Source organism: Acinonyx jubatus, chromosome E1, assembly GCF_027475565.1.
Source record: "Acinonyx jubatus isolate Ajub_Pintada_27869175 chromosome E1, VMU_Ajub_asm_v1.0, whole genome shotgun sequence".
Classification (NCBI taxonomy): domain Eukaryota; kingdom Metazoa; phylum Chordata; class Mammalia; order Carnivora; family Felidae; genus Acinonyx; species Acinonyx jubatus.
Genome location: NC_069397.1, coordinates 59162895 through 59178979, shown reverse-complemented (window position 1 = coordinate 59178979; position 16085 = coordinate 59162895). Strand labels below are relative to the sequence as shown.

At 61.8% G+C, this 16085-nt stretch overlaps 2 protein-coding genes across 2 annotated transcripts; both read left to right on the top strand.

The window, feature by feature from the left end:
• Positions 1–4367: 4367 nt before the first annotated feature.
• On the top strand, positions 4368–6669 carry MYADML2 (myeloid associated differentiation marker like 2). Its single transcript, XM_027052301.2, has one exon. It carries the CDS (start codon positions 4581–4583, stop codon positions 5502–5504), a length of 924 nt encoding a protein of 307 aa, XP_026908102.1. The 5' UTR covers positions 4368–4580; the 3' UTR covers positions 5505–6669.
• A 2745-nt stretch (positions 6670–9414) lies between these two features.
• PYCR1 (pyrroline-5-carboxylate reductase 1) lies at positions 9415–13897 on the top strand. The gene is made up of 8 exons (XM_027052294.2): positions 9415–9536; positions 9937–10060; positions 10269–10339; positions 11035–11214; positions 11420–11641; positions 11807–11899; positions 12048–12211; positions 13072–13897. Exons 2-8 carry the CDS (start codon positions 9994–9996, stop codon positions 13235–13237), a joined length of 963 nt encoding a protein of 320 aa, XP_026908095.1. The 5' UTR covers positions 9415–9536; positions 9937–9993; the 3' UTR covers positions 13238–13897.
• The last annotated feature ends 2188 nt before the right edge of the window (positions 13898–16085 follow it).

Below are 16085 nucleotides of genomic sequence, written 5' to 3'. Positions count from 1 at the left end.
GAGCATAAGCTTTGCTGCCCGGGACCTGAAGCCTGGAGCTTCAACTCCGCACTTCAAAAAAAGCCAAAAGATCCGGGGCGCCTGGGTGGCTCAGCGGGTGAAGCGTCCGACTTCGGCTCAGGTCATGATCTCACAGTTCGTGGGTTCAAGTCCCACGTGGGGCTCTGAGCTTCAGACTCTCTGTCTCCCTCTCTCTGCCCCTCTCCCGCTCACACTCTGTCTCTGTCTCTCTTTCACAAATAAATAGAAATGTAAAAAAAAAAAAAAAAAAAGCCAAAATATCCAACAGCACGGGCAAGATGTGCACATGGATGCTCCCCGTGGCTGCCATCAGAGTGGCTGGGACCTCCAGAGCCTCCCTCCCAGCTGTCCTGCCCCCACCACCGGCCCTCGTGCCCAAATTCCAGCTACCAAGCCCCCGTGTCCCCTGAGCACACACAGCAGCCACCCCTGCCTTTCTGTCGTGTGGACACGTGCTCGTGGCATCACTCAGCTCACAGCCTAGTTGTCCCCTCTTCAGAGGGGCCTTCACTGACCCCCCAAAAAAGGCTAAATTCACTGAACATTTAGTCGCTATTTCCGCACTACAAGAAGCTAGATTCTCAGTGTTTTTTTTTTTTTAATGTTTATTTATTTTTGAGAGATAGAGACAGAGCATGAGCAGGAAAGGGGCAGAGAGAGAGGGAGACACAGAGTGTGAAGCAGGTTCCAGGCTCTGAGCTGTCAGCACGGACCCTGACGCGGGGCTCAAACTCATGAACCACGAGATCATGACCTGAGCTGAAGTCAGATACTCAACCGACTGAGCCACCCAGGCGCCCTCTCGGTGTTTTTTTAATTGTGACGAGTGGAGGCTTGAGAACAGAAGACATCACCATCAAGCAGCCTTGCGCCAAGCAGTTGGGGAGTCTGTGTCTGGAATTTGGAACGTGTCCCATGTCAGGCTCCCAGGGGTCCCGGCTACCGTCCCAGCCACGAAGCAGCCACCCAGCCTGGCCTCTGTTCCCCGGCGTGGCCACGCGGACCGAATCTCCCGCTGTGGGCAGCAGAGCCCGACTGCAAAGCAAAGGAAGCCGATTTTGCTGTGATCTCTCCAGCTCTGTAGGCCCCTCCGGGCAGGGAGCGGTTAAGAACTGGCAAGGGGAGGCTTGCAGGGCCCAGGCACGGGGGCTGCCCCTGAGCAGACCCCCCACCCTGCTTCTTCTGCCTCTGCCTGTGCTTCAGGCCCGCCTGCACAGAGAACTCAGGGCCGGGCTCCACCCGCAGGGAGCTAGGGAAATGGGGGACTAAGTGGCCAGAAGGGGCTTCACCCAGGCTCAGACACAGCGCCTGCTGCTCCGTCCAGGCCCCTGGCCAGGCCACACCGGTCACAGCTCTCTCCTGGGCAGGGCCACTGAGGCCCCCCGTGCTCTGCAGGGCCAGGGGACCGCAGGGGCGGGGGGACGTGGGACAGCCATGGACGCTGGCCCTGGGATGCTGCCCTACTTGGACTCCATGGCCACTATCAGGCCATGTCCCAGCCTGCCGGGACACTCTCGCTGCTGCCATGCCTGTCCCTCTCCAGCATCTCTCGTTGCATTTTGGCCTGATTTCCAGGCATCTCCGTGCTGGCAGCTGGAAACCCCAGCAAGGTCTGTGCGGTGTCCGGTCTTCAGGAAGGGAGTCGACTTCTGCCGAAGCCCACAGCGGTGCCCCCTCACTCACCGCACCTGCCACAGGGTGCCTGGGAGGCTGCCTGCCGCCCGCACAGGTGTGCTGGCCGTCCCTGAGCGCCCAGGGCCGCCCCACGGCGCTGGCCACGCCGAACCTGGTCTTCCCAAAATGTTCAGGGTTTCGCGTGCGACAAGCTAGACCCCTTCGGTTAGGGTGTGGGGGGTTGTGCCCCAGCCACCGATTGAGCGGTTGAGGAACGCAGCTTGGTTCACTGTTACCACTTGCTGAGCCATGAACTTTGGCTAAACCATGGTCCGCTTGTGGTAAATGAAGCTGTTCCGAGCAGAGGATTTCCTTCCAGCTCCCTGGGGTCGCAGGGCGGTGGGAGCTGACCCATCTTCCCTGCACTCCCAAGCCGGAGGCCCATGTCCCCTTGCTCCCTGGTCCCGGGTCAGCAGAGCACGTGGCGGACACCTGGGAGGGACGAAGCAGAACCCTTCCCAAAGGCTCACGCGGGGTCGCCTTCCTACTGAGTGTCAGTGGACTGGAAGGTTTACCTTGCGAGGCCTTCCTCCCCGAGCCTGCAGCATCCAGACACCGTCTCGGAGGACTCACGACCTGCAAACCAACACGAATCCTTTCTTTCATGATAATATTAACTCTTCCAGAAAAATCATAAACAGGCACATCAGGTCAGAGGACCGCTACGGGTCTACTTGTAAAGGGGGTGTGTGTTCACGGAGAACGCTGCCCACAAGAGACTCCAGAGGCTGCTGAGAGCCTGGGAGGACTGCGGGGGCCACGGAGACCCGTGCTGGGGACACCACCCCAGCGACAGCCAGGCCTCCCGCTCTGGACTCATCCCGTCACCATTCTCTCAATAGGCACCCTGAGGCCACGCGCGTCTCCCTGTGGTTTTCCTGCCAAGAGCATTTAGCAGAATCTATAACCGCGAGGAAACAGCCAATACACGTTGAAAGACAGTCTATAAAACCACTGGCCCGGAATCTTCAAAAAGATGGTGTCAGGGGTACCCAGGGTGGCTCAGCGAGTCGAGCGTCCAACTCCTGATTTCCGCTTGGGTCATGATCTCACGGTTCGTGGGTTTGAGCCCTGAGTCAGGCTCTGTGCTGACAGTGTGGAGCCTGCTTGGGATTCTCTCTCTCTCCCTCTGTCTCTGCCCCTCCCCAACTCACTCTCAATTTCTCTTTCACCAAAAAAAAATTTTTTTTTGAACAATAAAAAGTACGTAAATAAAGAAATAATAAAATGTGGGGGTGGGGCAGGAAATGGACACTATCCCAGAATAACTGGGAGACACGAGAGACCACTGCAATGCATAATCCCCACCAGATCCTGGTGCAAACATTTTAAAAGATTTTAAGTGTATTTTGGGATACGGGGGGAAGATGGAATAAGGACCGTGTGTGAAGTGATCATTCTTAAATCCCCTTGTGTTCAGGTTCTATGGGAGAATGGCCTTGTTCATAGGAGAAGCCCATGGAAGTGTCTGGGGCAAATTGTCATATCTGCAGAATTAGTCAATATCAATAATTATTATTGGTGTGGGGAAAGAGAACAAATAGGGCAAAATATTAACAATTCTTGAATCTAGGTGTCTGAGTGTTCATTGTGTTGTCTTGCAATTCTTCCATAAATTTGAAATTTTTTTAGTGTTTTTATTTATTTTTGAGAGAGAGAGAGAGAGAGAGAGACAGAGCATGAGCGGAGGAGGGGCAGAGAGAAGAGGGAGACACACAGTCCGAAGCAGGCTCCAGCCTGTGAGCTGTCTGCCCAGAACCTGATGCGGGGCTCGAACTTGTGAACCGCAAGATCGTGACCTGAGCGGAAGTTGGACGCTCAACTGACTGAGTCCCCCAGGCGCCCCAAATTTTATCATTTTCTAAATGAAAAGTCAAGAGAAGTAGGCACACATACAGGAGACGTTCATGGTCAGGCAACAGAATTACGGGCGATTTTTCTTTGTCTTTTCCTGTATTGACTGGGCCTGCAAGGTACTACTTTTACAGTTGGAAAGTTGTTTTCCATCTTCAAAAGCATTTCACACATTATTAATACTTCTGCCCCAAAATGGGAGAGCTGAGTTTTCTCTAGTTTACAGGTTGAGGAAGGACAAGCAAGGAGCTCCGTGATGAACCCCCAAATGTAACTAAAACTCTGCGCCAGGGTCAGCCCCAGCACCTCCAGGAGATCAGGCTGAGTAGGAGCCCAGGGACACTCTCAGCAGGGTCCGCCCTGACACCACTTCAGCTCTGAGCCAAGCCTCCCTCCAGGGGGACGCGGGGCGGGGGGGGGGGGGGGGGGGGCGAGGGGAGGGGGGGCGAGGGGAGGGGGGGCAGCCCGCGGAGCCCCCGCCCCCAACGCCCCGCCCCCGCCCCTCCTCCCTCTGAGTTGTGGTCCTGCCTCCCGGAGATCCTCCCCAGCAGGTGGTCCCGGAGGCTTCCAAGCCCACCTCCGCTCTCGGCTCTGCCCTCCTCCCTCCCCTCCCCCGCGGGCCCTGGAGCCAGCTGACCGACAGACAGACGCAGGTGCTCCGGAGGCAGGGCAGTGCCAGCAGCCAAGGAGTTAACGGACGGTGCTAGCGGGGGCTTGGCGGGGACGCAGGGGTCAGATGACCCTCTGGGATGGGGACGGGCACGCCCGGGCTGCTATTCCGGGGCTCAAATCGTGACCACCTATTTATAGTGCTGGAGGGGGGGGCGGGGGGAGCCTTGGCCCGCCCCACACGGGCAGCAGCGAGGCTGTCCTGCGGCAATGTCAAGGCGGCCGCGGCGGCGGCGGCGTCACGGCTGCTGCAGGCTGCCGGCACCTGTCACGGCTGCCCGAGGAGACACAGGGGCCGCAGCCCCGCAGGGACCCCAGCGCCAGCGGGCACTGTGCGAGGCGAGGACGACGTGGCCGGCCAGATGGGCAGCACCATGGAGCCCCCCGGGGGCGGGTACCTGCACCTCGGCGCTGTGACGTCCCCCGTGGGCACAGCCCGCGTACTGCAGCTGGCCTTTGGCTGCACCACCTTCAGCTTGGTGGCCCACCGGGGCGGCTTCGCGGGCGTCCAGGGCACCTTCTGCGTGGCCGCTTGGGGCTTCTGCTTTGCCCTCTCGGGCCTCGTGGTGGCCTGTGAGTTCACCCGGCTCCACAGCTGCCTGCACCTCTCCTGGGGCAACTTCACGGCGGCCTTCGCCATGCTGGCCACGTTGCTGTCGGCCACGGCCGCCGTCATCTACCCGCTGTACTTCACCCGGCTGGAGTGCCCGCCCGAGCCCGCGGGCTGCGCCGCCCGGGACTTCCGCCTGGCAGCCAGCGTCTTCGCCGGGCTCCTCTTCCTGGCCTACGCCGCGGAGGTAGCCCTGACCCGGGCCCGGCCGGGCCAGGTGGCCAGCTACATGGCCACGGTGTCAGGGCTCCTCAAGATCGTCCAGGCCTTCGTGGCCTGCATCATCTTTGGGGCACTGGTCTACGACAGCCGCTACGGGCGCTACGTGGCCACCCAGTGGTGCGTGGCCGTCTACAGCCTGTGCTTCCTGGCCACAGTGGCCGTGGTGGTCCTGAGCGTGACGGGCCACACGGGGGGCCTGGGCTGCCCCTTCGACCGTCTGGTGGTGGTCTACACCTTCCTGGCCGTGCTCCTCTACCTCAGTGCCGCGGTCATCTGGCCCGTCTTCTGTTTCGACCCCAAGTACGGTGAGCCCGGACGGCCCCCTGACTGCCCCAGAGGCGGCTGCTTCTGGGACAGCCAGCTGGTGGTGGCCACCTTCACCTACGTCAACCTGCTCCTCTACGTCGCCGACCTCGCCTACTCCCAGAGGATCCGCTTCGTGCCCCCCCTGTAGCCCTGTGGGCAGCAGTCCACCCACCTGTGCTCCCCGGGGACTCCCGGCACCTCGGGGGGTGGCCCGGGTGAACCCAGACCCCCGAGGAGCCGGCTGGAGGGAGGCAGGCAGGACAGGTGCTCCTGGACCTCGGGCAGTGCTCCGCAGCTAGGCTTGGGGAGGCGGGAGGGAAGACAGACGGGCTGGCAGCCCTGAGCAGGACATAGGCGAGCATCCTCCCCGAGATAGCTCCCAGCCCTCTCTGTCTCTTTCTATCTCCATCTGTCTCCCTGTCTCCCTCTCTCCATTTCCTGGCTTTCCCTGGCTCAGTGCTACCCACTGTAACACAAGAAGCCTTTGAAGTAGGCGCTGTGGTGACCCACTTTAGAGATGGGGACACTGAGGCTAGGATTTTGGAGGCAGCCTCACGTGCACGTCAGCGTCTGGAGATCACACTCAGGCTGTGTGACCTAAGCAGAGTTGGAAAGGGGACAATTCCTGCAGGTCTGGGAAGGGGATGGAAAGGAGCCCAGGAGAGGGTCAGAGCTGGACCAGCAGAGGGACAAGGGGACCTGGCTCCTGTAGACTTGAGGGAAGGGTCCCCAGAGCCCTGGAAGGAGGCTGTCTCAGCAGGGCCCTGCTGGGGAGTCAGTGTGCACCAGCTCAAAGAGAAGGAGCCAGGACTTGGGGCCCCACCTTGCCCACCTCCACGCGGTTATAACAAGGACAAGGGCCACGGTGTGGTCACACAAGGCAGCCTCGGAGGCACCACAATGAGCACAGAATGCTGGGGGGCGGGGGGCGGGGAGGTGGGTCCCCACCCAGGGAGGGAGTGCCCGCCAGGCGCTCACCATCAGCCCTGGGAATCAGCTTCTGCAGAGCTTGTGGGGCGGGGGGGGTGCCCAGGGAGGCTAGTCTGGAACCGCTGGGGGAGGGCCCAGCCCCTCGGCCACAGCGCCTGGGCCCCGGGTCCCTCCCTGGTACTCCCAGGCCCATGACCTCCACTCAAGTATCCGTTCACCTGGCCGCTGACCACCAGAGCCCATCGGGACTGTCACCCTCCACGCTTTAGCCAGCTTCTCCTGCTCAAGAGCCCAGACGGGGCCACCCCAGAGTACAGTAGCCCCTTAGCCCAGCGAAGGGTCTAGGGCCTCGAGCAGGAAATAAACGCCAATGTTGACCCGCATCCTGGCTCTGGTTAGCAGTCTCTGCCCAGGGGACAATGGCCAAGGGCACCTCCTGGGCCATCCCTCCAACGTGAGTCGGAAGAAGGGCTGAAACTAAGCTTGACTGAGGGAGGACGTGGCCGGGGGACAGCCTCTTAGGGAAGAAACAGGCAGTGTCCTCCTCCTCAGTGGGCAGTGGGAGGGGTGAGGGTGCCGCCAAGATCGTCTCCCCCCTCCCGGTGGGGCTCCGGGTCACACCGCCCACACCGCTGCCAGGGGCTGCCAGGGGCACACCTTGGGCAGAGGGGCCGCTGTGCCGGGGCAGCTGAGCCCGAGCAGCTTTTAGGCGGGCTTCCCAGGGTTCCCTTGCGCTGGCGCCAGGCAGAGTGTGAGACAGGCGGCTGACAGGACAGGGGTCCTTCACCTGGAGGGGCGGGTGTTAGGGCTCATCGGAGATCCTCAAAGGGGCCAGGAGCCTCTGTGTCCTGGAGTGTCCTGACGGCCCCCACGGGCTGAGGGAGAGTGAGGGAGAGTGGGGGCTAGATGGTACCCTCTAGGGTACATCTCCAGGTGACAAAGGAACATGGGGGCCACGTCCTTCCTGGCCCACAGGGAGGCCTGGACACCGACCAGTCTTCCCTCCTTTTCTAGCCACACTTCAGAAATGGTCATCTGTCGCCAACTCCCCAATCTCCTCAGTGCCCAGGGGCCTTGTGCCCCCAGGGCACCACCCACCCTCAATTGCAAAGGTCCTGAGAGGGAGACAGAGGCGGGGAGGGATCCAGGACTCAGCATAAGCATGGCGGGGTCCCCCAGGAGGAGCCTTGGGATGTTCTCCCAAGAGTCACCCCCGGGGCAAGAGGACTTTCTCAGTTTGGAGGAGGGAGTTATTTGTTTTTATCACTTGAAAAACAGTACTTTCCAAAGGAGGGGGTTCTGTCCTTTGATTATACAGTCAGGCAAAACTCAGCGGGACTGCTGGGTTTTCTGTGTATGGGTTTGAGTCTGGGCCACCCCCAGACAGTCCACGGGGGACAAGAGGAGTGGGCTCAAGGGGCAGATGTCGGTGGGTGGGAGTCAGGGGCACGTGGGTCCTGAGGTAGGGGTTCCAGGGGGTCAGAGGTGTGGTGGGCATGGAGCCTGGGGGCGCCGACTGGGGAAGGGCTCCTTACGACGGCCCCTCCCTCAGAGGGTGAGGGCTAAATGCCCAGATGCAGGCGTGCGGAGGAGGCCAGGAAGTCCACCTCGCACACACGGTCGGCACACAGTGGTCTGGTGGCGTTATCGTCAGTCATCGCTCTGTCAACAAGAGCTCACAGCCCTGCTTCCGAGGCACGACATCGGGTAATGCTGAAATCAGGTTTTAGAGCAATCTGTCACCATTGAAGACACAGAACTGAAAAAATAGAGCAGCTCACCCCTTCCCCGGGGCTGGGGGCAAGGACGGATTGTCAATGATTATAACTTCTTCTATTCGTTCATTTTTTTTAGAGGGAGAGAAAGCTGGGGAGGGGGGCAGAGACAGAGAGAGGGAGAGAGAGAATCTTAGGCAGGCTCCATGCTCAGTGGGGAACCTGATGTGGGGCTCAATCCCTAGGATCATGACCTGAGCTGATATCAAGAGTCGGACGCTCACCCGACTGAGCCACCCAGACGCCCCAACGATGATGACTTCTTACTTTGCCCTTAACTCTACTGCTAAGACCCTGGACTATCCTGAAACCCAAATGCAAACTCAACTCGGATGAGTTCTGAGCGAGTCCTCAGGGGAAGAATGACTCGTTCTTCCAAATGCAGGGCCAAAGATGTCAGGATTTCAGGTGACCAGATGTCAGGAGACATGGGGGTGCTCCATGGGAGCTGGGCGAACACTATGGGATCTCATCTTCTATTTACTGGTTTATCACCACCCACCCGAAGCACCTGTTTGGAGCGGTTTACATGGTAACTGGTCTACGGCTTCTGTCACCCCAGAGCCCTAGAGAAGACTCCCAGAGAAAACCCCAGTTGGGAAGAAGAGGGTCTGGATGTCAAAGGGGATTGACCTAGACCTCCCAGGTGCCCCTTAATTTTAAGAGCTCAAAAAGGCTTAGGCTATCCTTTCCAGTTTCCAAGCCTCTTGGTACATAGAGAAATTTTTACCCTTTTTTTTTTAAGTTTATTTATTTTGAGAGAGAGAGAGAGAGAGAATGAGCAGGGGAGGGGCAAAGAGAGGGGGGACAGTGGATCAGAAGCGGGCTCTGGGTTGCCAGCAGAGAGCCTGATACCGGCCTCGAACCCACAAACCGCGAGACCATGACCTGAGCCATAGTCAGACGCTTAACCAAGCGCCCCTACGATAAAAATATTTTAAAGCGACAAAATACACTATCAAAATTGTATGCTTTAAATGTTTCCATCTTGCAAATTGTTTTCAACTCTCCCACAAAACAAAAAACAACAAAAAACAAAAACCAGGACAAAAAAAATCCCTAAGCAAACAAGCAAAACTGTTACACGGTTGGGCGTCTCCAAACAGGATGATCCAGTAGCAGCGATCAGCCGCCGCGCCACTAGGACACCAGCCTGGCGTGCCCGAGCTCGCGTGGTCCACCCAGGCCCCGCGTGCAGAGCTTCCGGCCGGACGGTCCCGGCGCCCCAGGCCCCACGCGCAATCGGGGGCGCGCAGACCCGGCGCGCTGGGACCTCGCGGGGTGGGCGGGGGCGGGGGCGCGGGGCAAGCGGCTGATGCAACCGCCCCTCGGCGCCTCCCGCGCCCCTCGATTGGCCGGCGTCTGGCGGCCGCGCTGCCGATTGGCTGCAGCTGCGGAGGCGGGGCCGGCGGGGCCCGGGTGCCGCGTGGCGGGCGCGGTTCTGGGGAGCCGGGAGACCTGTGCGGGGTAACTGGGTGAGCGCGCGCCGGGCTGGGGTCCTGCGGGGGCGGCGGTGCAGGGAGGGGCTGCGCATCCGCACACCGGCTCGAGGAAGGGGAGGGGTAGCTCGGACGTGGGGAGCTGCCGGGCCCGATCCGTCGCCCCCCGCCCCTCTCCGACCCCTTCCGGAGGTCGGCGCGCCCCTCCCTGTCTCCTTGGTCCGAGACCCGCGGGAGCAGGTCGGAAACGGCACCGTGGGCAGGGAGACTGGAGCAGTTACCACGTCGGGGCTGCCGGGCAGCAGAGGGGAAAGTTGGACCAGCTGGGATGGAGGGGTGGGGAGGGGAATGGGCGCAGGGCCAGCGGCCCAGTGGCCAAGCCTGGCACTGCACACCTAACTTCTTGCTCTGGATCCTGCCCCATCTCGCCCCGCAGCTGCCCCTGCGTATCCGGTGCCAGCTGCGAGGGCTGTGGGCGGGGCCTGCGTCCAGCATGAGCGTGGGCTTTATCGGGGCGGGCCAGCTGGCCTTCGCCTTGGCCAAGGGCTTCACAGCAGCAGGTAGGCTCCTCAGCCGGGAGGGCCCCTTGTGCAGGGGGCGGGTGAAGGCAGGGGTTTGAGTCCTGTGGGAAGTGGCAGCCTTGGGGTGTCTGGGGTGGCTCAGGGATTGCTGTTTTACTCTGAGCGGTGGGATTTCCACTTTCCTTCCTGGGAATGTGAGGGAGGGAGGCCGGGCCAGGCCTTGAGGAAGGAACTCTGTTCCCCGCAGGCATCCTGGCTGCCCACAAGATAATGGCCAGCTCCCCAGACATGGACCTGGCCACAGTTTCTGCCCTCAGGGTAGGTGCAGGGTGGAGGGGGTCAGGGAGGCAGTCGCTGAAGGGGCTAGTCAGTGTGTCTGGGGAGAGTGTGTGATAGCCTTGACCCTAAGGGCCAGGGGTGGAGGTCCCCGCGGGAGACACCATGCCACCACAACCCCCCCGCCCCCCTCCCCCGCTCATGAGAGAAGAGCCTTGGGGGGAGCATGCCACAGACCCTGCCTCCTGGCCTGCTGATAGCCCCTCTTGCTTAGCTCTTGGGACCCAGGTGTCGCTGGTGGGGAGGGTGTGCTGGTCTGGAAAGGGGTTCGCCAAGGGGCCTCCACAGGGACTGGGGGGGCCAGAGGGTGGGGGCCAGGTCAGACACATCTGGGGACTGAATACGTTGGCTCCAGATCCAAGGGTGGGGTGGGCTCCAGGCTCGAGACTTCCCACCCGGACACCTGGGGGATGGCAGCCCGAGGCAGGGTGGGTCAGGGCTGTGGCAGGGATGCGGCACCCCTCTTCTGTTTGCACAGGGGACCTGTTCCGGGGCCGAGTGCTTCTTCCACTTTGGGGCGGGAAGGGCGGCTGGGGGCCGGCAGAGCTCCACACCCTGAGCCCTCGACCCTGGCCGTCTACATTCTCAGCAGCGTCTGTGCTGTTCTCTACGTGGGGCTTGGGGAGGACACTGGGGGGGGGCGGGGCAGGCTGAGCCCACGTCTGCACTCCCCGCAGAAGATGGGCGTGAACCTGACGTCCCACAACAAGGAGACCGTGAGGCACAGTGACGTGCTCTTCCTGGCCGTGAAGCCGCACATCATCCCCTTCATCCTGGACGAGATTGGCGCCGACGTTGAAGATCGGCACATCGTGGTATCGTGCGCGGCTGGTGTCACCATCAGCTCCATCGAGAAGGTGGGCCTGTGGGTCTAGGCCGGTGGGATCTGCAGAGCGGGTAGAGGCGGATGCTTCCCGGTGGTCAGGAGCTCTGGCTGTGAAACGGGCGCACTGGCCCGGCCCCCGGGGAGAGTGGGGACACGCTACTTGCGTGAGCGCGTTCACACGCGTGCCCGGCACACCCTGCTGGGTGGGATGGACCCACAGCCGGTTTCTCCTCCAGAAGCTGACGGCATTCCGGCCAGCCCCTAAAGTCATCCGCTGCATGACCAATACACCTGTCGTGGTGCGGGAGGGGGCCACCGTGTACGCCACGGGCACCCACGCCCAGGTGGAAGACGGCAGGCTCCTGGAGCAGCTCATGAGTAGTGTGGGCTTCTGCACCGAGGTGGAGGAGGACCTAATCGATGCTGTCACGGGGCTCAGTGGCAGCGGCCCAGCCTATGTGAGGCATGGGGATGGGTGGCAACTGGTGGCGGTGGGCAGTGCGGGGACCTCAGGACACATCCTCCCTGCTCGGTTGCCGTGGGCAGAGCTGCTGGACCCACTGTCGCCTGGAGGAGAAGGAGGAAAGGCCTAGGGCGGAGGTTCAGGTGCCTTCTCCCCGCAGGCGTTCACAGCCCTGGAGGCCCTGGCCGACGGCGGCGTGAAGATGGGGCTTCCGCGGCGCCTGGCCATCCGCCTCGGGGCCCAGGCTCTGCTGGTCAGTGTTTTCTTTGACGCTTTGTTGGGGGCCACTCCTTGCCAGTCCCGATGCTGTCGCCCCCAGGCGGGTGGGTGGAGAGTGGACGTGCAGGGGGGCCGGGGGCAGGGGGGCCCCCCGCGGCAGCCAGCTGTCTCTCTGGCTGCAGGGAGCCTCCAAGATGCTCCTGGACTCGGAAAAGCACCCTGGCCAGCTCAAGGACAACGTCTGCTCTCCCGGTGGGGCCACCATCCATGCCCTGCACGTGCTGGAGAGCGGGCGTTTCCGTTCGCTCCTCATCAACGCCGTGGAGGCCTCCTGCACCCGCACACGGTGGGCCCCCGCCGCCGCCGCCACCTACTCAGGGCTGCGCGCCCCGGCACAGGAGCCCCCACATGCTGCGCTCAGCCATCGCTCAGCGGATGCTTATCGAGGCCTGGCGGCGGTGCCCCTCACCATCCGTTGTCCTGTGAGGACGGGCTGCCCTCGGCGCCTGCACTCTGCTCCCCACAGTCTCCCCACTGCGGCCCTCAGACCGGGGGGCGGGGGGGATCGCGTCCAAGCCGGGGAGGCAGGCCTGGGGGAACCGGAGGGGATCCCTGGGGGTCTGACAACACCTTCCTCCCGAGCTCCTCCTCCTGGGGAGATTGAGCAAGTTAGACGGCAGGACGGGCCCAGGATGTGCCTCTGTGCGCTGGCACCGGCTCGGTGAGACCAGGAAGGAAATCAGAGAGGAGGGCGGCAGGGTTAGTATCTTGGCTTGGAGCCATTGTCCCTAGTCTGGATCTGCCGGAGGGACAGGCATCCCTCTCACATCCCTGCCGGCCACGGCCGAAACCCAGAACTTCTCCAGGCGCCACAACACGACGGCAGAGCTGGGATGCAGCCCCCCCGCCCCAGCCTTCAGGGGATACAGATGAGGCACACGTCCCACACTTGGGGCACGATGGGCTGGGGTCTGGGTGCTGTTAGTGGATCCGGTGACCCTGAGCTGATCTGAAGGAGGGGTGAGGGAGGCAGATGGCCATCTGGCGGAGGGGTGGCTGGTGGAGGGAACCGTGGGTGCGAAGGCCGCGAGGTGGGCGTGACTGTCCAGCAGAGCCGGGGAGGCAGGCGCTCGTCTTCCCCGGGGGACAGTCGGGCTCAGGAGGGAGACAGAGCCTCGGACCTAACCCTCCCCACCGTCTCCTCAGGGAGCTGCAGTCCATGGCTGACCAGGAGAAGGTCTCGCCGGCCTCCATCAAGAAGACCATCTTGGACAAGGTGAAGCTGGAGTCTGCTCCAGGGTCCTCGCTGGCCCCTTCCGGCCACTCCAAGCTGCCGCCCCACAGCCTGGCCCCGGCAGGCAAGAGGAACTGAGGTGCTGGACAAGCCCGCGCTGCTCAGCCCTCCTCTTCCCTCCTGGGCCTGGAACCCTGAGGCTGTGTGTTCTTAGCCCCAGGCCTCAGTGTGTCACCGCAGGGGCCTGCCACCCACGACTCTGGTCAGCTCGGGGGTCAGCTGGGGTTGTAACCCGGGATGGGGCACATCACTTCCCAGTGGGAATCTCCAGTCACTGAGGGCTTCCTCCCCAGAACAGAGCTGGATTCTCCAACCTCAGCCTACCTTTCCTTTGCCCCCACACCGGGTCAGGATCACTTCTTCTGGAGCTCAGGAGGCCTGAACTCCCCATGGTCAGCTGGCTTGGGGCCTGGCCCCTTGCTGAGTACAAAGGTCAAGTCCCCCTCCCCCATCCCGCACCCCCGACTCCCGTGAAGGCCCAGCCAAGGAGAGAACTTCATCCCACTCCTGTTCCTTCCCCGACCTCCACTGGGGGGATGCCTCGTCCTCCGTGTGAGAAGGACAGAGGGTTCAGTCCAGGGAGCAGGACCACTGCCCCTTATCTCCGTTTGGCATTTGAGGAAAGGGCTCTTCGAGAGTCCCGACCGTTAAGGCCCCTGTCTCCCATTCCTGACCCAACTTACAAGCCTGTCACTTGTCTCTTGACCTTTTAGGTTAAATACATTGGTTTCCAAGTCAGTGCCTTGATTCTACCTCTGTCACCACGTGTGGAGGGAAGGCCCCAGCTGCCCTAGAGGGTCCTTGTTGGGTGTAGTCTCAGAGGCCATCAGCAGCCCACAGGTCCTGGAGCCCTATTTTTGCACGGCATTCTGGCTCGGGCGGGGGGTGGGGGGGCTGGGTCTCCCAGTCAGCAGTGGTGGAGGGAGCTTCTGGGGAAGAGTGTACTGCTTTGGGCCCCCATCACGAGGGTTGTGGCCAGAGGCCGGCACTGAAGGCTGGGCTTGGCGGGCCCTGCTCTGGGAGGGGCACCGGCCTCTGCACCCTCCACATCTCCCAGCGTAGCAGGGGGCACATGTCTCAACCCACGCTGGCAGGGGCAGGTGAGGAAGGAGCCCCCTGCGGAGGTATGTCGGGCTCTCCAGAGAAACAGGACTAGTAGATGTATATACATCTGGGCCTGGAATGCCTGTGGGTCCCTCCTAAGGTGTGAGCCCCATCATAGGCCCTGTGTTTGCAGGGGTGGGCAGTGAGCGCCCAGAATCACCCCTTCCCTGACAGCACCTTGGCACCCTCCTCCTGGGAAAAAGATGTTCTCAGAAGAGGTGGTGCCACAGGCCTGCCCAGGACCAAAGCTGGTCCCCAGCTAATCCCTTCAAGTCAAGGCCAGTCTCACTGGGCGTCTGCTGTGTGTTAGACACCGGCCAATACGACGAGGGGCAGTGCTGCCCCCCACCCCCCGCCCCATGCCGTGGGCCTGAGGAAAGTGAGCTGGTGAGTCTGAAGAGGGGAAGAGGCACATCACGGCCTAGGAGGAGGCGCAGGGGTCCAGACGAGCTTTGCAGGGAGGCTTTACTCTGACCCACGAAGAATGTGCTGGGTTCCAGCAGGCAGGACTCGTGAGCCTTCCATCTGTGGTTCTCCATCAAGCCAAAGTTCCACAGGTGGGGAAGCAGGAAGGGCAAATGAGCCTGAGGGAGGGGAGTGGCCTGGGCAGGAAGGCTGCGGAGGCGGGTGAGGCCCCGAGGGTCCTGTGGGGACAGGTGTCCAGGGAAGCCGTTGTAAGCGGGAGCACACTGTGGAGGGGAGCGGGGACGTGTTGTACATGCGTCAGAGCAGGTCAGGGAGACAGACGGGCTTGAAGGGCCAGGGGCCCACAAGTGCCAGGTGGGAAGCATTGCGGTCCTGCAATGAGTCCAAGCAGGAGCCTTGACAGGGGTCTCAGTGGGTGAAGGTCAGTCTGGCGTACCTTCCTGGCCCCCGTCACTGCTAGCTCTGACACCCACCACGCCCTGGGCCTCCCCAGATGGGGTAGAGGCTGGAATGAATTTACTGTCCTTTGCCCAATGGGCCAGGTGAGCCCTGGTGGCAGAGCCACCTCCCTCTGCTTGACCCAGCTTCTGCCTCAGTTTCCTAACTGCAACTCTGCCCTGGGCTCCTGCCTGCCCGGATGGGGCCTTTGCCCTGCTCCTCTCTGCCCGTCCTTTCCTGTACCAGGTTGACCCCTGTCCAACTGGGCTCAGACTCCAGAACAAACAGGTCAGCAGCCCTTGGCCAGGCAGAGAAGGGAGACGTCCATCCTAGGAGGGCCCTGGTGAGGGCCCATTTCCCTACCTGGACACCAGTGGCAGCAGGTCAGTCTGGGTTTGGACACCAGCCACATCCCATATGCCCGGGGCCTCCTCCAAGTGTCAGGTTGGGGCCTGCTGAACTCCAGAAGAAGCCAGTGGGGTCTAAGATCTGCCCACGGAGGGTTCAACCTGGAGGGGGGCTGTGGGGCTGGAGGACATGGGGGGTGGGGTGGGGGTGGTGGTGCCAGCATTCAGCTGCAGCAGGAAGCAATGTACTGAGGCCCAGAGAGGGCCAGGCCAGGCCAGGCCAGACCAGAGAGCCAGGTCTAAGCGTCTGCCCCCTAGCGGCAGATCTGGAAGCTGGTCAAGGTGGTGCCGCGTGGACCAGCAGAGACGCTGAAACCTGGGCCTGTTCCTTTGCAGTATCACTCCCCGGCAAGGCTGTCGTGCTATTCCCGGGGGACAGATGTCCTGCACCGTGGGTGGCAGTCAGCCAGACTTCTGACAGGTGGGAGCAAGCACGCACTCTCTTGGGGCCTTTAGCTGGACCCTAGTACAGGTGCTGGGGGCTTGGCTATCTTGATTGTTTCAACAGGGCACCTCCTCTCCCTTGGTGGCTTCTCCCAGACATGCAAACA